At 40.8% G+C, this 22,693-nt stretch overlaps 1 protein-coding gene across 1 annotated transcript in view; it reads right to left on the bottom strand.

Moving 5' to 3' along the window:
- Positions 1-20,788, bottom strand: part of TFAP2D (transcription factor AP-2 delta) — a 50,887-nt gene extending 30,099 nt beyond the window's left edge. Inside the window, exons 1-5 of the mRNA XM_010197973.2 lie at positions 20,750-20,788; positions 19,328-19,825; positions 15,607-15,667; positions 3,998-4,163; positions 1,063-1,181 (exon numbers count right to left, since the gene is read on the bottom strand). Of these exons, the coding sequence (XP_010196275.1) occupies positions 1,063-1,181; positions 3,998-4,163; positions 15,607-15,667; positions 19,328-19,825; positions 20,750-20,788 (883 nt within the window). The remainder of the gene's footprint in view (positions 1-1,062; positions 1,182-3,997; positions 4,164-15,606; positions 15,668-19,327; positions 19,826-20,749) is intronic.
- Positions 20,789-22,693: the final 1,905 nt, after the last annotated feature.

Raw genomic sequence — 22,693 nt, 5'->3', positions numbered from 1 at the left:
TCTGTGTGCTCAGCAGCTCCTGAGAACCTTAGTGACTCCTCTTAGTTGGTGAAAACCTCCACTGTTGCAGATTCAGCACTATTTCTGTCTTGTGGAGTGTCTGTCCTTTGAGATAATAAAAACCCCAGTAGACAAGTTCCTGAGAAACCTCTTCTAATTGATCCTGCTTTGAGGTGGAAGGTTGGACTAGAAGATCACCAGAGGTCTCTTCTAGCCTCAACCTTTCTGTACTTCTGTGATTTTGTGGTAATATGTGCTGAGACCTCAGCCCGTTTGCCTACATCTATATGGACTTTTAAGGTTATGATCCTAGAAGGTGTTGACCTTTAGGATGAGCTCAGCACTCTCAACATCAAGGAGGAGGGATCTGAAATTCCCAGGGCTGCTACTCACAGCCAGGCAACAAACTGAGTACTTAGTGGATTCACCCAGAATAGAAGAGATTCAGGTAGAGTTTCTTCCCTTTGCCTGAGGGGTTTGAACCTGCAACTCCCAACTGAAGGTTTGAAGAGACTGGCAGTATTTGGTGAATGATATTTAAACAACAAATAAAGGCCAAGAAAGTATCTCCTGGGCCTGTCTGGAGCTTATCTGAAAACAGATTTCATTCATTTATGTGTAGGGGGAAAAGGCTTGTCTAAATATTATGCCTTCTTATGGGAGAAAAAAAAAAACCATCACATTTTTGGATCAGCTCCAGGAAATTCACAAGTTGGGTTTTTTTAAAAAATAAGAAGATAAACATATCTACATATAGAGTTGGTATAAGACATTCGTCTCTCTCACAAGAACACTTGGATCATTGATTTGTAAGTCAGATCCCTACACAAAAAGCATAGATCAATGCTGAGGAAAGTGTAAGACCAAAACAATTGCTGGAAGCCAAGATGTCTCAGAATGAACCTCCATTTTGCCACTTTTTCTGTGTGTGGCTTTAGGCAAGTAATTTCTCCTCTCTGTACAAGGTATAGATTACGATATTTAACAGTGGCTGAAAAAGTGATTTATACAAGGAAACATTTTAATTATGTTTAAATTTTATTGCAGTATTGTAAACCCTACCTTCTACCAAGGAAGTCAAGAGTGTGACATTTGCTGCTTTTCTTCTTCCTGCAGGCAAATTCAGTCCCAGTCTGTCTAATTTTTCTCGCAAGCAGCGTCCTCCATTCTTGGATTTTGCTCTATCCACAGAGAACAATAGAAGAGAGAAACTTGTCTTTATTCTGTCCCTTTTTTACCATGTTAATATAAGTCTAGAAACTGTACACATCTTATTGACAAATGTGTTGGGTAGTGCCTGCACTACTGACATCAGTGGAACCCATGGTTCTGATTTGGGCACAGATCCTGGAATTGCAATGGCTGAATAGAAATATTGACAGTGCGGTTATATCTGATTTAGCCATTCCAGACTCCAAACATAATTAAGAGAGAAACATGTACTTGTAGGACTATATTAAACACATCTAGAATGAGGGGACTTTTCTCACTTCTTTCACCTGACTATAAAACGAAGCCAGATAGCTGCTCAAATAGTGACATCTATATGGAACCCACCTCTAGCTATCCCTCTAAACTTATGTAGAGACCTAGGTACTTCGAAATGTAGTCTGTGAAGCCTAATATTTATGACAAAGAAGGATAAGGCAGAAGGAAATGCTGAAGCTAAAATACCAGCCATCACTTGTTGTCTATGCCCCTATCCCAAATGTCTTCATTACTTTGTTCTTACAAAATGGTTCCTGGTGCATTCTACACCTGCTGTTTTCTGCAGTACCTTGGTGTCTGAAACATTTGAGACATCCACTTATTCAGTAGACGTAAGTTTAATTTCTTCCTCAGCCTGAGGGAATTTTAACCTGTGTCTTTTAGATGAATACAGCAGCCAGCTGGCAGTGAATAACTAATGCTTAAACATTGAATAGAACAATACCTAGAAACGAGATCTCTCCCGTCCCAAATGAACTACCTGGCCATTAGATAATAGTCATCAGTACAGTTACACCTTTGCTTTTGTTCAACAAATATTTAATTAGCCTCAAATGAGATTAAGGGTCTCTCAGCTTAGAATAACTAATCACTTAGTCCTAAGAATGCCTAACTAGATGTTTTGAAGTACAGATTCAAGTTTTTTTAGTCAGAGGAAGGCACTAAACTTGGAATGTCACCATTTGGATGGTCATTTTTATGTACTAAGATATACCACAACTTTGCTCATATTGTGTATCAGGAAATGTCTTCTGAGAACACTTAATTCTGAAGAAAAGCTAGTTAGGCAAATATCTCAACAGTGACCACTGACAGAACACAAACATAACCCTGGCAGGTCCCAGGCTAACCATGAACAAGGTTCAGTTTTACTACATCTGCACTGGTCAACTACAGAGTGTTTGAGTCTGTTATCAAGTTGTGACACCTACAGCTATAGTCTGACCAAATCTATTCATTCACCCTCTCTATTTCATAAAACAGAATTGGGACATCCAAATTGCTCTCTAGGACTAGTCCTTGGCTTTTACTAACTCCTGAACCATGCCCAGTGCTGATTTGGAAGAGTAGAATCATAGAATCATAGAATCATAGAATCATAGAATCATAGAATGGTAGGGGTTGGAAGGGGCCTTTAGAGATCTAGTCCAACACCCCTGCAGAAGCAGATTCAACTGGATCAGGTCACATAGGAACATGTCCAGGTGGGTCTTGAAGACCTCCAAGGAAGGAGATTCTACAACCCCTCTGGGCAGCCTGTGCCACTGCTCCATCACCCTCACAGTGAAATAGTTTTTTCTTATATTTAAGTGGAACTTTTTGTGTTCCAGCTTCATCTCATTACCTCTTGTCCTGTTGCTAGCTACTACAGAAAAAAAGGGAGTAGTATGTGATCTGAATCAAAAACTTATGGGGATCATTCTCTCATTTTATCAAAAGAGTGAAATGAGTCCTCATGTTCAAGCTGGTGCCCTTACATTCTTACTAACTTGTACTGGTATTGATGAAGCCTGTGGTATGGGTATTTAAAGTGAGTGCTTCTTTGACTATTAGCTGAAGGTCTCTCTGAGGGGAGGCAGTAACAAAGGAAAATTTCTGTGGATGCAGGCTTTGGATTTCAATGTCTATGGAGGCAGGTAAATGGAGCTTGTGTCCATGAGCCAGTCTTGTGATCCATAGTCTTTACTCTGAAAGACGGCTCAAGACAGCTCTTGTACTACTACATATCTTAGAATACAGCAGAGTGGTTGAAATTACTTTCAATATAAATATGGGGTTCAAAACCCACCTGGACAAGTTTCGGTGTGACCTACTCTAGTTGATCCTGCTCTGGCAGGGGGATTGAACTAGATGATCTTTCAAGGTCCCTTCCAATCCTTAAGATTCTGTGATTCTGTGAATCAGTGTGGCCTTCGGTGACAGCAGTGAAATAGCCTATGACTTTCCAGCTAGTTTTGATCAAAGGGCATTCAGGTAGCTCATGCCTCAGGGACACTGTGACTTACATATGTCTGTCTGAATTACAGTTACTTCATTGTTTCCTGCTTGCAATGTGAGGCACAGGCTGCCACTCTCCTCTTTGCTACCGTTCTCTGCATGTTGTAATTACATTTGGTAAAACAATTTACTTTGAAATAGTTCCTCAACAAGAACTCAGATTTGTAATTCTGGTGATATTTTGCACATATTAAGAGTATTTTTTTTCATTCAACACAAGGCAAAGTGATACCTATCAATCTCTGATGAGTAACTGAATCAAGGGGCTGAAAAAAATAATCAGTTCATTGAAAAAATGTAAATGTTCTGTGAAAAATTTCAATACAATCTTCTCTTATTTATTGAAAATTTCCCTAGAAACAATGTTCGCTCCTAATTAACCTCCTTCTTTGTTTTCCCAAGTTGTGACCAGCTATTCAGGAGAGGAAAGAGAACAAAACCTATTTGTCTAAAATAAAATCACAAAAATTACAGCACTGTCTTGGACGTGTTCTTCTCACCTTCAACTTACCTTCTCAAAATACCTCCTAAAAGGGAAGCATTGAGGCATTCTGGTGGTGAAAGGCGCCTCTTCACCTCTGCAATGGTCACTTTGTACTTTGAAGTGGAGCTAAGTAGAGATAAGCGACCAGGAACAGAGCAGAACAAGTCGGTGGGGTTAACAACACAGGTGCCACCTACAGAAGAAAGGAAATGTTACAGCAATGGAGAAGTATTCCATGTTTTGACAAATTCAGTCATGAAGAACAAATCTTTAGTATACTTGTGGTTGTTTTTATTGCTGTTGGTTTGGTTTGGGGTTTTTAGGAGTGTGTGTTTTTTATCCTTTGAGAAAGAAGAATGCATTGAAATTCCAGTCTGGAAAAGGTGAATTATTAGATATCATAAGCTGTACTCTCAAACTAGGTCATTATAAGTATTTGACATAATTTGATTTTAAGTTCAGTAAAAATTACAAATTATCACTGAAAGACTTGTATTTACTATGATTAACCACCTAAAACTGAATCAGATCCAGATATCAGTCAGAATTTTTTAAAATGTAATTGGTTAAAAAAGTTAGGACACTGGTTCTATGAGAAATGTTCACGTTAACTCTCATAGCAGTGTTTTGGATAGCAAAAATGCAACAGCATTATAGATTTGCAGTGATTTGCGGCCAGAATAGCTTTCCACAGCTTTGAACTCTTATACACCCTGTCTAAAGCTAGGTCAAAACCTCAGCTCATGCTAATGATTGAAATATATTGAGCTATATCAATTTATCTCAGGTTAGTTCTGGAATTGTTTCTTTCTTGAAAGCAGCAATTACTTGGCCTGGGTCTAAAACTGCTGAATGATCACCAAATATTTCAATGAAGACTGAGATCAATAACTCCTCGGGCAAAATAGAGCTTTTAACTTAAAGTTAGTATGTGAGACAGCAAGAGAAAAAACTTTCTCTGCAGTTGATCCAAGAGGATAATACAAACTCCAGGGAAAAAAAAAATCTTAAAGTCTTGCACCTAATCTATTACTAAGTGCAAAACACTTTTCTTTGACCTGACTTCACCAACCTAACTACAATAAAAAATTCTGTAGAAGAAATAAATTTTATCACTGTAGGCACAATTCTTCCCTGAGAGAAAGATGAGAAAAAGAAGAATAAACTTTATATGACAGTGATATAACACATCACATAATTCAATGCACTAGTAGGAGCTCAGATGGTTTATGTGAGAACAATGAATGAGTAGAATGAATCTGTGCTCAATGTTCATGTTTAAAGGAAAGATATTGTATTTTTCTAACTATGATAATTTCTACTTTCCTCTGAACGCATTAATCTTTTCTTACTGCAAGAGTTCATTTTATGATACTTAAATATTTTCATTTGTAGTCTAAAATCTGTAATGTGGAACAGAATAGAATAGACTAGACTAGACTAGACTAGACTAGAATAGAATAGAATAGAATAGAATAGAATAGATCCCTTTAGACAAGATCTTAATATATTTAGTTTATTTTCTTCCACATGTAATCCCCCTTAAAATTAAGATGATTATATTCCAGTTTTAGCAGAGACAGAGGAATATAACTAAAAGATGAAACTTAATTCAAGCTAGACTATTGCTTGCTTACATAAGGCAAATATAATTCCTTTCCAAATATTTCAGTTCTTGAAGGTACATTTAAACACTTGTGCTGACAGTAAAACCAGAAAAGAACATCTCCTGGTATAAATCCCAGATGGATGAGATCATGACTCGATATACCAGGATATTTTATGATTTTTTCTAATTATGCTACAGGATAGATATTACTGTCCACTTCTCAGACAGAATATGGAGGCAAATCATGCATCACCAAATATATAGGCACATCAAGGGTATCTAAGTGCATTTTTGCACAGCTCAAAGCTTCGAATCCTGAGCTCATATGTTCAAATACAGAAATCTGGTGCCACATGCCTGAAATGCTTTTGGTTTGTTGTTTTTTTGGTGTTTAAGTTTTTGGGGTTTTTTTCGTCTTCTTCATATCTGACGCAGGGTTGCACAGAAACCGATAAATATTTTCAATCAACGTTTTCAGACTTCTGGTCTGTCAGGTACATTTGTGAAGAGTGTTAACACTGAGTAGATTTGTTTGTTTGGCATTTCCTGCCACATAGTACATATATACACGTGTACATATGTGTATGTCAAGAAAACAGTAGCAATGTGTACATATTTATTTACTTCAATAAGTCTGTAAATTTTATAATGAGTTAGACTGTACTGAAATCAGTGTCATAGTTTATCTTCTTGCCAGGTTAAGCCAGTATGTGCACTACTTATGCCAGATAAATAATTGTTCCTTTAATCCAAAAACATGTTACCCTGCAGCTGCTCCTACTCTAACCAGAACTTATGGAACACTTCTCATTACTATTTAGTAGAAGGTTGTTTACAGTAAAAATATGTTTGAAAAATATTATGCCTATGCAATGTGATCTTAAATAAAACAATTCCAGGTAAACCAGGTATGGGTTAAAAAGTAAAAGAAAACAACAGGTTGAAGTAATTTGCTTTCCAGAAACATGGAGAGTAAGTTGCAAATTACAAAAAGGTCAAAATCTATTATGTTTATTTCACTACATTAATTATTCACTGACACAGAAATGGAGAGCAGTGCAGTGCTTTCTAGATAAAGTGATGGCTTTGTCACAAACTGTGTACAGCTTGGAAGTCATGGATCTCCTATAACACCACCTTGGAGTAGGGATGGATGAAGTCTAGGTGCTAAAGAGAAAAAGGAATGACAATAAACAAAAGAAGGGCTGCTGGAAAGAGAAAGGAAAGGATAAGTGCAGTCACACTGAAAGATGAAGAGTTAGGTTTCTTGACAAACACACTTTTGTGTGTTCTCTTCCCCGTATTCTGATGATGTATTACAGTGGACAAATGATTTTGTGATGAAATGCAGCTAAACAGGGAGAGGACAGGGTATATTTTAAGTTATGCTAAACAGTAGTGGCAAAACCTGGACTTCTTTGCTGTCAACCCAATGCTATTGTAGCTGCTGTTGGAGAAGTCAGTCCCTGTTCAGCTGCTGAGCTGGTCTTGTCATTATAGGGTACTTGAGAGGTGGGATGCTAACAACATCAGTTGAAGAAGTAGAAGAAAATGTCCTCAAAAATAGAATGATAATAATGCCTGTCATGAGCGTAGCAGTTAAACCTGAAGGTCTCTGTTCCTCTTGGCAGTTTTCACTTGTTTTAGAAAACTTTACAGACTAGCTTCTGGTGCCGGGATACATAAGTACCCCTCAGCTCATCAGATGAAGAGCCCCACACACAGCCACAACAAAGTAATGTGCCCACCAGTGTATCTGAAGAAGAGAAAACTGTGGCCATTGTTTCCTGACTATTTACCCACTAGATTATCTCTAAAGGTTCCTCCAACCCCTACTATTCTATGGTTCTATGATTCTATGATTGCAAGACTAGGAAGAAGAAAATGAGAGCAGGCAGAAGGTGAGATAACTGGTAGGATCATCCAGCAGATTGCCTCAGCTATTTCATGCTCATGGAACCACGTTAAATAGTCTTGTGAATGTTAAAAGGACTCTTTTTAGGAAAACTGTTTATTCCCACAGGGAAATGATTACGTGGTATGGTCTGACATCATCTGTTGCCATAAGATACTGTGTTAGAGATGACTGTAAATGGTGATAGTTGTGCTCTTACAGCCACAGAAGTCTGAAGAGACAATCAAGACAAGATTTAGACAAACACAAAATATCTTTTATATTACAACCGATAGATTTATGGGAAAAAAAAAAAAAGAAAGAAGAGAAGCTTTCAGGTACACAAACCCTTCTTGAGGGCTTCTCTTTTATCCAGCTCTATTCAATTACTTGTTCTTTATTCATGACAGGGTTTTAGCCTCTGATCTGTCATCTTTGTGTTGATTTCAACAAATATGACTATTTGAGAAGAAAAAGATGGGTGAGGAAGAGATATGGTTTGTGCAGCAGACCACATTTAGACACAAAACCTGGGGCCCAAAACTACCATATACTGAATCACCTCAGCTACTGATTCGCTTCAGGTTATATATTTCCTGATCTAGTTGAAGATGTCGTTGCTCACCGCAGAGGAGTTGGACCAGATGATCTTTAAAGGTTCCTTTGAATCCAAACCATTCTATAATTCTATTATATTCTATATTGTCAAAGAGTCTAAGGGAGAGGAATAACAAAAGACTACATTCATTTTTGCTAGTGGACTTTTGGGGCCTAGTCCTTTTCCTTCTAGCTGATGACAAGTTCTTATTCAACATGACATGCTTCTTTGTGTAAACTGTGCTTTTGCTTTGTTTCCCAAGTCTAGAATGAGAAAAAGTTACACTATATGATACTAAAAAAGGTAGTCACAGCAAACATTGGAGGAGCATTTTCCCTTCCTTATTCCTGTCTCCCCATCAAATAGCACAAGTCAGTACAAAATGCCAACACAAGCTGATGATGGGTTGTGTAGATGACAGCAGCAAAAACAACAGAGACGTACTTTAACCCAACAATCTTGTCAATGCAATGAAAGCCCCCAAAATTCACAATGCAAAAAGAGTTTCGTCTGGTTTGATTGTAGGTTTCTCTTCGTATAGATGAAGAGGACAACAGGGTGGCTGTAGTGCAACAATTTATTATGATGCAGTTAGGTACTTGAGTATCAGTTGAAATGCAAGTCTCTGGACTCTCAGAGTTAGATATTTGTGCATATTTTCATTGATAAAACCTATATTTTTTTATTTATGCTTTTCATAAGTAATATTGCTTTATCAGATGTGAGAAAAAGAAATATCTATTGATGTCATCCGATTATTTTTACATTTTATGTATAAGCAATTTTTAAATGTCTGTCTATAATTTTGTATATATATATATATCCTTACACTCTGCAAGATCATTTCTTGTCTGTTAATAGTAATAATTGCAATATGATGGGGATTTCATTTTATTTCAAGACCCGGTAGTACCTTTCTCCAAGATTCACCTATAAATATCATGCAGTTATGGAAGTAAACATTGTAAGATACCAGTGAGAACAGTGCTGAAGTACTGTTTATTTTGGTTTTCAGGATATGCATATATTTGTGATTTTATGTACATTATTAAGTATAAGCATGCCTGAGTGTCTATAGATTAATCTTACTTAAAATATTAATATCATGCTATGGTTTTTATTAGCCTATTATTTATATCTACAGGTGTTGTTAGTGGGAGTCTTCAGCTTATAGTATATTTTCTGCTCTGTTCTGAAATTCTGTAAAGTTTACAGTATGCTATAAAATTAAGACATGAAATTCTTCCTCTCCTTACCTTTTTATTTTCCCCCTAGCAAGTAGAAAATCTAAACAAGCACTTAGCCTTATATTTTACCGTTACTATTTAATCCCATGTTCAGCCCACAAAGATTTATAAATAATTTAAATTGTTCTCCAAATTATCCTCACATGACCCAATCATTACTCTCAGGAACAAAATATCCAAAATTCTAAAACTCATATACTTTTGTCAGGAAAAATAGCAGATATTGTTTTGCCTTTTTTTCTTAGATATTTTTTTATTTTCACTTCACAAATTGCATAGTATAAGTAGTCATGTAAACCAGATCATTCCATGAAAATAAACAATTCTGAGATAGCATCCCTCACTACAAAATTAATGCTAAGGAAAGATAGATAAGACAATCTTTCTGAAGATGTGGATCAGAAAATTCAGTAGGACTGAGCGGATGGTCATCAGTTTTTTATACTGGTCTCTTAGCTACTCAGTGTTTTCAAGGCTATTAAGAGTGTTAAGAGTTTAAACGTTGCTTTAAAAATAGCTTGGGGGAAGAAAGATCTGGTGGAAAAGAGAATAATGGAGTAAGGAGGATTGTTACAGTCCCTCAACTTCAAGGATTGCATGAATATACAAGGGGATGTCAAATCTCAGGCACTCAGGACCAGCCCTCCGTTATAAGAGGTCTATCAACATTGATATAGGCGCACTCTCACAGCTCCTGAGGTGAGGGACAGGATCCAAACCAGAGCCAAAAGACAAGATGTATTCATCAGTCCTCTCTCCTATGCACAAGCCATAGGAACTCATCAGCACTTTTCAAGGTCTCTCTGGGTCCTCTCAGCAGTAGTGATATGGGAAAACACCTGCACATTGTTGGACAGTGTGTGTGAGCCTGTGTTGGTTCCAATGTGGTTGCAGGATGAAGGCTTGGGCTGTCTGTGTGCCATGTGGGTTGTATGTGTGAAGGTGTGGTAAGCATTTGATGCTCTGTCTGTGATGTTCCACAAGCGAGCTCTGTGTGGGTCAACACAAATGATATGGGAAGAAGAGGACCTGTAATCCCTACTCCAGGCACTGGCAGGCTATGTGCTTTGTGTGCAATGTCTGTCCGTTGTGTGTCCATGCATGTTGTGCTTTTTGCACCCTTTACTCCCTGCATGTGTGCCTAAGTTTGCAGGATGCTGATGACCGGTCTGCATGCTGTGCATCTCGTGTGTGTGTGACTCTGAAGACTCCACTGAAGAAGGCCAAGCTGGGACCGTGTGGAACTACCACAATCCACAGCTCAGAATGGAGCAGAGACAGAAAATGCCTAAGACACAACCTCTACACCAGCAAGAGAAAGGAGAAGCCCAGACAGCAAAAGTGGGTGAAAGCAAATCTCCGAAACCCCCCAAACGAGCTCTCAAAGAAAACAAAAGTACTCAAACTCTAACCTCACGTTTCTTACTAAAACTTCTCCTGAAGAAAGCTGGTGACAGCTCCTTAACTGATGCTTACTCCGTCTCTTTCCAGCCCGGCGAAGCGCCTGGTGTCCGGGCAGAGCCCACTGTAATTCGCCGGCTCAGCCCCCTTCGTCCCCTTCCCCAGCCTGAAACTCCCGGGGAGCTGAAAGTCGCCGACCGGTTTGGCTTTAGTCAGTTGGAGATTATCTCAGCTGGAGCCGCTAGAGCCATTAATTAAGCCAGCTATTTAGGATTTTAATGCGATTTAAATTGGCCCTTGGAATAGAAAAGAAGAGAAAAAGACAACAGTGCTAATGACGGTGCATTACGATTCGCACACAATGATGAGCTGTTACAAGTGTCCCGAGGCTCTTGTAAGGTTCAGAAGAGCCGGGAAAAGGGAAGGAAGAGGACAACAAAGGGAAGGCAATGAGGGGATCTGCCCTGCAGTCTGTGGGCTCCCGGCTGGGTGCGGGAAGACAGTTCAACAGCGGGCACCCCACCCCGCGTCCGCCGCAGGCCCGGAGTTGCCAGGCGGGCAGAGTGTCCGTCTGTGCCTGCCCCGGAGCCGGACACAGCGCGACTTTGGTGAGGAGGGTAGTGGGGGGCCGCGAGGGGTTCTTTGTGCGGCCTTCAGAGTGGTAAGCGCCCACCGAGTAACTCCAACTGAGCAGAGCAAGGTGCAGGAGGAAGTCCCCCTCTGCCCATTCCTGCATCCCGAGGTGCCTGAATGACACCACGGGGAGTGGGTGACACGCCAGCCCCCGATTATTTTCTTTTTTTTTCCCTTTTTTTTTCCCCTTTTTTTTTTTTTCCTGTCAGTTGCACAGAAAGTAGCAGGGAGGAAGATTCTCCTGGGGAGGAGTGCACAGCCCTTGACCCCTGCCTTCAGCCGACTCCTCCAACCTCTTGCCCGAAGTCTCGTCCTTAATGACTGAATCATTAGGCAGCAGTTTCGAGTGTCAAAAATTAAAATTAGAAAGGAGGAGAGGATCAAGGCTCAGCGAGTGCCTTTCAAATGAGAGACGATACCGCGACTAAGTACATAAAAGGCAGAAGCGAGAGAGGGGAGCGTCTTTCCCCAGATTTTATTGGTAGACTTGACTAGTGACTGATGCTTAGGCTTTTATGAAGAGGATATGTTTTTGTGGTGGTTTTTTTGTTTCTTTTTTTTTTTTCTTCTACTTTTCTTCTTTTTAAAAATAATTATTATATTTTTAATCAAATAAGATCTGAGAGTGGTGCCTAGCTAGGCACTAATGCGTTCGGATGTCAGTCACCTCTAAGCGATTTGACAAACTCAAGATCTCTTAAAACGTGCAGAGTTCAGATCTTATTAATTCTCCAAAAATGTTTTGATTCAAAGTAGTTTGTATTTTACGTTGCCAAGGGCAATCGAAAAAGAGCTATTGCCGATAGGTTGGCCCTTCTCTCTTCATGGCCCAGAGGCGATAGCAGTATTTAAGCTTCTGAAATTAGCCTGGGGCAGGAACGATGGATGATCACAAAGAGAAACAAGAGCTTTTTTTGGAGTTTGCCATCTCGATTTCATAAAACGATGCAGGCCAAATGTCATCGTGTTGTCTTTTTAATCCAAATATATGGAGGTGAGGACACCAAGCCTGCATACACTTCATGTCCGAGGGATGGGGAAGGGATGGGAGTGGAAGGGGGCTTGGAGGGCATTTTAAAAAGAAGCCCCCAAAAAGAAAAAAAATAAAAGAGAGTGAAGGAAAAAGGGGGGGGGGGGGAAGAATCAAACAGAAGCCAGGTTATTCTGCTTTTAAAATGGCAATCTAGAGTGGAATTAAAAGGGAATGTATATGTAATAAAAGCCTGAGACGATTAATAGGAAAGTATAAGAGGGGAGGGATTTTTTTAATGATTAAAAAACACAGACGACTCCTGTAAATAGAAGCTTCATTTCTTCAAGTGATTTCTTTTGAAACGAGCGATCTGAATATTCAACTTTAAGGCAAAGCTCCACTCTGTATGTACAACATTAATATGATCTCTGCAGAATTTGGTACTCAGAAATATTAACATATCAAAGCTGCTGCCTGAGGCTAGAGAAGCTATCGATACATGAGCAGTAGGAAAAGTAAAGATTATTGGTTCTGATGGTTAGAGCAGGGAAGCTCCGGGCTAAATCCTGCACACCATTAACTGAAAGTGATAGCATGGGGATCTCTGCCCTGGAATCAGTGGCAAATATTTTCTCTAGCTAGTAATTAGTTCACCAGCACCTAAGCCTTGCAAAAATCTTTTCCTTTCCGTGCCTCATTAAAAGCAAACACCAAATCACTGCACTAAACAATCTAGAAGGCAGCTGATATGTGCAATGTCAGAGAGGGAAGCAGAGAAGAGGTGTGTTTGTGATGTTTGTCTCTCATCAGTATTAGTACAAGGACTGCAAGCAATGGTGCTTTTTAGAGATTGCATTTTGGAAGAGGACTGGGAAATACTGAGGTCATCTGGGAAAGTATATGGGAAATTTTTCTTTCTTTCTTTCTTTCTTTCTTTCTTTCTTTCTTTCTTTCTTTCTTTCTTTCTCTCTCTCTCTTTCTTTCTCTTTTTTCTCTTTCTTTCTTTCTCTCTCTTTCTTTCTTTCTCTTTCTTTCTTTTTTTTCTTACTTTCTTTCTTCTTTCTCTCTTTCTTCCTTCTCTCTCTCTTTCTTTCTCCTCTCTCTCTGTCTTTTTTCTCTCATTCCTTTTCCCCCCTTTTTCTCTCTCTCTTTCTCTTTCCCCTTCCCTCTCTTTCTTCTCTCTCTCTTTTCCTTCCTTCCTTTCTTCCTTCCTTCCTTCCTTCCTTCCTTCCTGTTTCTCCCTTTTCTTCCTGCTATTACATGTAAAACACCAAAAGAGCAGCCCTTTAGAAAAGAAATGCGTTTATTAGTGACAAAAATAAAATAAAAAATCTGACAGGAGATGTTAAAATATTAGGGAAGCTACTCTCGAGTTAATATATTCTTATTGATGTATTACTAGAAAAGGCGTGTGATTTATTTATATGGGATACTGTACAGCGCTTAGGCATGGGATGTTTTGATTACTGCTAACACCTATCGCTTTTTTTGAAGTCGGACAAAATATTTATTATGTATTTTTAATATACATTTGAAACTTATGCTCTCGTCTTTGATATCTCCCCTGAATGTGCCAAGAGATAGATAGCAGTTCAGCACTTAGATCAGGGTAGAGAAAACCTTGCGTTTTCATGCTGAATTTCCTTTACTACCCATCTTTACAGTCTTGAATAATTTGATAGCTTTAAAATAGAAGAGAAAGAGGGAAAGAGAGAGGCTTGACTACAGTCATCTGCACAGGTAATTGGAATCTTCTTAACGGGAGCTAGAGAGCTGGATAAACTGAAATTGAGCTGTGATGAGATTTGAGCCACCTTTCAGCTGGGAAATGAGAGCCCCAGTTAAACGCAACAGACATAGACCCCGGTTGATGGGGGCACTCTGTCTTTCTTTCAGCTAACAATCTCTGCTTCCCGGAGGTCAGCTCTAGGATCAAGATGGAAAGAATTATCCCTTTTCCTGGGGATAATGAAAATCCGCTCAAATCCGAAAGGCAAAGAGCTGGGCTGGTACAGACACCGTCGCCGTGACTCGGTCGAGGAGTTTGCCAGCTCGCAACACTGCCAGCCCTCCCCATAGCCTCCTGTCAGCGGTGCCTGGGGAGAGGTCGGCACATTTAGAGTACGTGTCGTCTCCCTCCCGCCCTCCGCCTTTCCCTGCTCCCCTCTTCCCACCACCAGTTCCGCCGCTCGCTCTCCCCTTGTGCCGTCCACGGGCCCGAAGCCGCACCGGGAGAAGCCGGAGCAGAGTGGAGCTGTCCCTTCAGCACCACAGCCCCGCCGCCGTCCCCGTCCTGCGCCGCCCCGCGGCTCCCACCGTCCGCCCTCCGGGAGAGCCCGGGCAAACCCTGACTGGAGTAGGTGAGAGGGAGGGTATTACCCCGAAGGCTCTCCTCCTGGGGATGTAACTCTCCATCTTCACCCACTCTAGTTCTGCACGACTATTGTTTCAGCGTTAAGCTTTTATAGGGAAGTGATAGCTAAAGTCAGTTCTTTTCCACAACATCACATCGCCTAAAATATTTCCTAAATATCTGTTGTTTCATAGTAGGTATAGTGAATAAAGAAAGGCAGTAATGGGACAAGAAATGCGCATTCCAAGAGGCAGAGTGTCACTAAGCGTCCTCTCTCCGGCTACGTTACTCGTTTCCTATCGTGAATGAAAGGAGACGTTTAGTCTTGGAAGAGTTTTGTTCCTACGTTAGGCCTTTAGACTGCTTTTGTTTCAGACTAAATGACGACACTAACAAACTCCCCAGAACTCTCCGATGTCGCAAATGCTGAAGAAATACGTATTTACCGAGAGTTCCAAATCTTTTCTCTAACTTCGACGTTAAGTATTTGCATTGACAGATGGTTATCGAATGAAGTGGCACTCAAAAGCGAGTCTCACACTGGTTTGTAGCGCTCCTGAAAACACATTTCCAAAAAAGCTCCTTTCTTTCCCCACACCAGATCAAACTGGTGACTGAACAGCCCAGTGCCAGGCACCACGTTTCTCAAACTATCAGAGATCAGCTTGGTTAAACGGAGAATGATAAAACGAGTCTGGCTTTAGCGGGAGCATCCGAGAGCTACGGAGGAAAAGATCATTTACAAAGTGCCAATGGCCTGTGAAGTGTGAAGGGCTCTAAGATAGTCTGAAGCGTACTGCTGTCAAATTATCACCGTTTCGGCAGTAAATCCAAACTACATTAAACAATGGGGGAGGGAAAGAGTAAGAGATGGAGAGGCTTTTATGTTTACAAAAATTGACAGACGCAAGGATTTGTAACCTCTTACCTCTTCTTATCACACCTCCTTGCCCGTTCAGTACGAGTCCACACTGGGCCTCCACTGAGCTCTTAAGTAATAAGGGGGTGGGGTGGGGAAAGAAAGAAAGAAAGACAGAAATCAGTTACAGAAACGCACCAAGAGATCATACAGCTTTTGTTTTGTTACATGACTTGCCCAGAAACAATATTTAAAAGTGAGGTGCTAAAACACAATTACTCTGGTACAACTCAAGTGATCTGGTGAAATCCCATGGCCATCCTGCCCCTACCCCACGAAATGCAGGATGATCATCACTTTATTTGCTGTTCAAATAGTTGCTTCTCCTCATCTGGGGACTTATATTGGCAGTTACATAGAAGGATAGCCAGAAAAACAAGTACTCTAGAGAGAAGTGTATTCCCACTCTACAGTTGCACTCACAAAGGTAAAAAGACGTTTTAATACTGAATTTGTGTATGTTTAGCTGTAGATTTCTATCTATATACTCATAGCTAAACTAACATATACTTTTCACGACCTATCTGTACCTACTTTAAAAGTGCACAAAGAGCACAAACATCAGATGACCTATTGGGCTTTGCCGGCTACACAAAGTCCTATGGGTATTGTAACAATGCGTCTGTCCTCACATAGGTAGGGGTGAATGGGTATCTGTGTGTACACACAAACACATACACAAATGTAAGCCCCCGTGTGTGTGTGGTGGGGGGGTGAAGAACCATCCAAAAACCTGCCCAGGGCTTTTGGTGCCCATCCGAAGAGATCTCACTTCTTTATTTTCCTGTTACGAGGCTGATTATTTGGGGATCTTCGCCCTCTTTAATAAATATTTTTATTGGAATGATAAAAGACTTGAAAGGGTTGAGTTTTCTTTGGATTCTTCCTTATGTTGGGGTTAAAAATAAACACAACAAACCAAATCTAAATCTTTGCCCAGTGGAAATGTGTTAAAGACGCATTTTCCTCTACAAACAAACGAGGTATTGGACATGAAAGAGGCCTTTAAGGGTGTTAACCTACTCAACAGCCCGTGAAGAGTTAAGTAAATGCGGAGAGAGTCGGTGCATAATAAAAACCCCACTTTACAAAACAACCTTTACAGTCCTGGCTCTCTCCCCCACTTTCACCATATTGGCGCTGGCCCTGTAAGACCTTCCTTTTCAAGGCTCTTTTTTATTTTAAGTGTTCTGCCTTAAAGTGATTATGAAATCAATATGAAAAAAACTTGGCGACTGAGCATAAATTAAAGCGGTGATGGGAAAAGGTGTGACAGTTTTCTTTGTTGCCCATGGAAAATCTTTTTAGGGCACTGAAAGATGCCACTCCAGCTCCAAGACTGTTTGCATCTGTTAGGCTGACTTAAACCGCCCTCGAAACTATTGGACATTCACTTAAAATTCTGTGCAGGGAAAAGTATATTTACATTTGTTGCATTGGAAATGAGGCATATGCTGATGAACGTTTTTAAAAGAAAGACTAAGGAGAAAGGGGAAAACTGGGTAGACCACAATTTTGGTTTAAAAGTGTTGGTGCATGGTCCTATTTCTCTTCGACACCCAAATGCTTCCCTCTAAACCCAAGGTGATATTCACCAGAGTCCAAGTTTGTGCTGAATCATCTAAATCATAACGACAAATATTAATATTTTCAACTTCTCCTTGCTCAGATTATTCGATATCTCAGTACACTCCCTCTTCTGTCCGAGAAAAGAGGGAGGAGGAAAAATAAAGACAAGATTAGGTACAAAGCCCTAAGCCTTCTACTTTCGAATAAAATCTGATCGAAAAAATATTATTTTCCAAAGAAAAGCTGTTGATTTGTCTATTCTTTAAATAACTAAAAAAGATTGTGCCTTTAGCAGCTTAACCAACCTCATCTCTTTTTTTCTTAAAAAAAAAAAAAAAGGGAAACATGTTGTTTGGTCGGATGACATTGCATAAATGACCAGTTGAATGGCACTAAGTCGAAAATTGGATAAACTATGGTGCTTTTTTTCCCGGGATTTAGTCATTGTCTGCTGTCTTGCAAACGTTCCTAATCCCCTCTTTTGAAAAAATACAAGGCTTTGTGCCTGCCAAAGAAAAAAAATTTGTACAGATACAAAAAAATCAGCAGCAGACGTGGTTATAAAAAGGAGTAAATAGGTTTTAGCTGGGCTGAGTAGTGAATGGCAGATTCTTGTTTTGTTTTGTGGTTTGATTTTTTTTTTTTTTTTTGAGGGGGGGAGCATAAGGAGATCCTTGTGAAAAATGTAAACAAAAAATGACCAGAGAGGATAAAATTATATAGTGAATTTTAAAGGCGAAATGTAAGTTTAAGTAGTTAGGGTTTCATCCTCAGAGACAGAAAAGGTAACATTCTTTGTTGTTGGATTGTTGGATTATTTTCCTCCTTAAAAAAAAAAAAAGTAAAAAAGAGGAGATTTCTTTTCTCTGATACAAATAGAGATTTGGTATTTTTTTTTGTTTTGTTTTGAAGGGAAGAAAAGAAATCTCCTCAGTTTTACAAACTTCGGATAATTTTCCCGAGCCTTTGACCACTACGTGGTTTTTTGTTTGGTTGTTTGGGGGTTTTTTTGGTTTTTTTTTTTTTTTGTTTGTTTGTTTGGTTGGTTTTTTTTGAAAGAGCAACATAGGGAGCTTTGTATGGCTGGGAGCGAGATTTGGGAGAAAAGTAAGTACAGTAAATACGGTGCCGTTTGTCTCTCTCCCCCCTCTCCGGAAACCTTTAGTTCCTCAGCCAGTCTGGAGAAGGAAGGTTTGATTTGGATGCGGGGAACTTTGTGAAACGGGTGTTAGATACAGGAGGGCGTTGGTTTGCAGTTTTGGAAGCAAATTTCATTTATGCAACCACCTTGGTTTACCGGAGGGAAATTTTTAGTGCGCGGGAAAGGATTTCTGAGAGGATTAAGATAAGGTTTTGATATGTAGAAGTGAATTTTTTTTATGGATCCTGATGCCGGTTAGAATGAAATAGATGAATGATAAGACTCACAGATGGAAGATTTTAGTTCTATTTGCAAGTATTTCTCTCCCTATTAACATCTAGATTAGATATTGCTAGGGATTTTTATCATACTGAATATTTTTTATGAACGTTTGCTCCCGTTTATTTCTTCCCTGCCTCATGTTTCGGAGTTTAAGGAAAGGTTTGGCTTTGTATGTATGTCGGAAAGTAGATTTCTTTCTTGTTCTGCCTTTTTTCTCTTGTCCTGCTCTGTCCCTTCATTAACCCATTTCCCTGCTCTTGGTGCAAATAGTTTAAACAGTTCTGTTCGCCGAAAGAAGGGGAAAAGTTTAGGGAAAGCAAGAACTTGGATTCGGTTTGGTTTCTGTGTGACTTTGGTAAGGACTGCTGCACGCACTCCCGGACCCGTACAGGCACACACACAACCCGAGACCTCAGGGTGAGTCCCACGAGCTCAGCCAACACGGAGACAAAACCAACACGGGCAACTCAAGCTAGAGTTGTTTTTTGTTTGTTTGGCCAAGAAATACCACTTGTTTTGTTTTGCTTTTTCCCCATGTTTTTTTTTCTTGCTACTGTTTTGGAGGGGATGGGCTTTGGGTCGGATTTTTGATGCATCTTCAGTCCTTTGTATGAGTGATTCTGAGGAGAGGGAAATAGGGACGGGACGGGGAGGGGGATGGAGGGGGGGTGGGGACGGGACGACCAGGGCATGGAGGAGGGGAGAAGGTGTTCCGAAAGGAGATCGCATGCTATTTACCTGCAAATCGTCTGCTCCCGAGGCTGCAAGCCCGAGGCTTGGTCCTGGCAGGAGTCTTTGATCTGGATGCATCCCATATTGGGATCCATGGCTCATAAGAGACAGGTCGTGGCGACGGTAAGCATCTAAGCACCCCAACTCTCTCCTCTGCTCGTCCAAGCAAGAGGACTTGAGCGCCCGCGCATTGTGCAGGTTGATAAAATCAGTGGGTTCCCCATGGTGGATCTGCTGGTAGTATTGCTGGGAGTGATGGAGAGAGTTCAAGGAATAAGCGTCGGGGTTGACTGCCGGGTGGCTGTGTTGGAACTCGTAGTGGAAGGACTGGTGGTGCAGTGGAGTGTACTGGTGGTTAGTGGAGAAGTACGGGGAGGCGAACTCGGTGCCCGTGGTAGAGTAAGTGAGAGGAGATGAGGAGGAATAGGCGACAGTCGAGTTGGCCACAGACTCCAGGCATCCAAGCTGCATCAAACGGTAACTGTTTGATCCATCATGACGTATCTGAAAGGAAGAAGTGAAAAGAAGACCCCAAAACTGGAGGTTTGTCATTGAAAACCCCGGGTACGGTTCTTCCAAGCACGCTGTCCTGCATAGCTTCTCCCTCTGCAGAAGTGTCTAAGCCTGCAAGTGGCAACCCCAGCAATACCAGTTCCTTTCCTACCTTGGGCTGGTGCCATCAAGGTCTGTTCAAAAAAATCATAAACAGCCCAGCCTGCCCTTAATACCGTCAAGCGAAAGGAATCCAAGCACTGAAATAAAAAAACAAAACAAAACCTATTTATCTATCTGTCCATCCATCCGTCTATCCATCCACCGCCTGATCACAGCTGTAATATCTGGGGTTGACACCAGAAAAGTCATCAAACAGAGGAAACTACCGAGAATACACACAAGTCCCGTCCCTGTGTTACAGCCTTACACATTGAGAAAGCTTTGCCGCCTGCCTGCCTTTCTTCCTTCTTACCCTTCTTCTTTTTTTTTTTTTCCTGAACCCCTATTTTTCTTTCTTTTTAAAATAACGAATCAGATCCAAAATTCTTTCCCCCTCCCGCTTCCTTTTCTAAAGAAAAGGGGAGTCCTGCGTTTTAGCGAGAACTCCCCGTTCCTGGCGAGCTGGTGGTGATTTCTCTCCACTTCATTATATTATTAGGGGTATTATTCTGATTTTCGTTCTGGCAACGGTTTTAACGTGGTAATGAGTTGCCCTTTCTGGCGACAGATGTCATAACGAATTTTCTCTCTATACTTCTTTAAGTTATCTCTGAAGCCGGATTATAATTAAATGTAACGGTCCAATATGAATTTAAAAAAAAAAAATGGAAACAACCACCCAGGCACATACACACACACACATATGCACACACACGCACACACACACATCCAGACACACACACACACACTCACTCACTCACACACACAAAATACCTCTGCATCGTGGACGAGACCTGGAAAGGTAGTTGACATTTTTTGGTTCTCCGAAAAAAAAAAAAAAAAGAGAAAAAAAAGCTCCCTGGATAAAATTCCCCTTTCCAAAAAAAAAAAAAAAAAAAAAAAAAAGAAAAAGAAAAATAAAAAAATCCGAAGTTCATGTATTTCTCCAATTTTTTTAGAAAAAAATCTCTACAGACAGAGAGAATTTGCAATGTATCTGCATAGATCAGATCTCTCGCTTTTCCATGCACCTCCTTAAAAACCTGTAGGAACAAAATTTTCCCTCTGCACAAAAGCTGCTCCCTGGATCAGATTTTGTACTTGCTGGGTATTTCTTTGGCTGATGTCGTAGGTCCCTTGGTAATATAGAAGTTTTGAAAATTAAGCATCAGCACTGAGAACTGGGAGGACAATAGATAGAGGAGCTTCATCCCAGGAGACAAGGAATAAATATTGTATCTTCGCCTAATAAGGAACTGTAGGTTCTTTCAACATTTTTATACATTTTTTCCTCCACTCTTTAGAATGCCTTTTCTTACCCAGGCTAATATGGGAGCTAATCTGATCGAAAGGGGTATTTTGTGTACATTTTATTGGGAAGACATAAAGCTCATATATATAGATATAAAAACATATATTATTAAATCATCCTTTTCAATAGGTAAGTGCTCCTTCCTATTGATTATACCGCTTTTGAATACTGACCAGAATCTAAGATTGCACATTTGTGTGTGTGTCTGTTTAACTGGGGTTTTTTTTTTGTTTTTTTTTTTTTCTTCCCCCTAAATGAAAACTATGTGGTTTGGTTTGTTTGGGTTTTGGTGGTTTTTTGTTTGGGTTTCTTTTTTTTTTTTTTTTACCCTTGCATTTACATCGAATTTTAGTCCACCCAACACTCCATCCTGCTTTTAAAGCTTCCTAATATGTTATCTTACAGGCTTCTTTAAATAGCCTTTTCAAACATAAAACTAGGGTGATACAACAAAGTATCACTGCACTGACATATGATATGGAATTATATATAAAATGCATATAGATCTACGGGATTACATCTGTCTATATAGGAGAAAGAAAACTAGGAAAGCAATCTTGGGAGCTAAAGACTACTGAAAGCTGTTTCCCTTCGACATTTCGAAACGCCGATGTATTTTAGCGATGGGACCGTACGGAGCCCTGGGCTGCAAAGCTGAGGGGGTACGTTATTTACTTCTTTAGTGACACCGATGTCGAGGAATTGCCACCACTCGGGAAAAAGAAGTCCCGTCTGCCTGTTCAGCTCCCCCCCACCGCTCCCTCTGCCCACAGGTAGCGCCTCTTCAGCCCCCGAAATGACTGCGGGCTTCGCACCGGGAGCACCCGCGGGGGCCACCCGCTGCCGGGCGAGCTCAGGGCGGCGGGAGGCTGGTGCTGGTGATGGTGGCGGGATCACACACCCTCGGAGAAGCCAGCCATCCAGGCAGGGTGGCTCTGCTGATGGCTAGCTTCCACAGATGATAAGCCTGGAGATAGGAGAGGGTGTAACTTGCTTTTAATTGCCATTTAATTTGGGTTGCTTTTAAGCATTTAAGTTGCGAAGGTGTCTTAATAATAAGCCGCAGGCAAATAGGCATGTGACTCTCTCCTCCCGCTCTCTCTTTCCTCTTCTTTTTTTTTTTTTTTGGAGGTCCGGGTTTGGGGAGGGTTTATTGGTATCTGTTCATGCAGGCTAACCGGAGCTGTCAGTCAGCCCTCTGTTCTTTCTGCAAATGGACAAAGGCACACGACTGGAATGGAAATGCATTGTCTGGAACGAGAAAGTACCAGGATCCGGGCGGGCAGGGGGGTCCGCAGCCACCAGGGCGCACCCCGCCAGCGCTGCGGGGAGCTGTGCTCCCCCCGAGCACCCGCCCCGCCTCTGCCAGTGGGGAAGGGGAAGTAGGAGGGAAATGGGAAGGAAGG

This window comes from Colius striatus, chromosome 2 (genome assembly GCF_028858725.1).
Source record: "Colius striatus isolate bColStr4 chromosome 2, bColStr4.1.hap1, whole genome shotgun sequence".
Classification (NCBI taxonomy): Eukaryota; Metazoa; Chordata; class Aves; order Coliiformes; family Coliidae; genus Colius; species Colius striatus.
The sequence above is the reverse complement of the archived record's forward strand: the minus strand, read 5'-3'. Positions and strand labels throughout refer to the sequence as shown.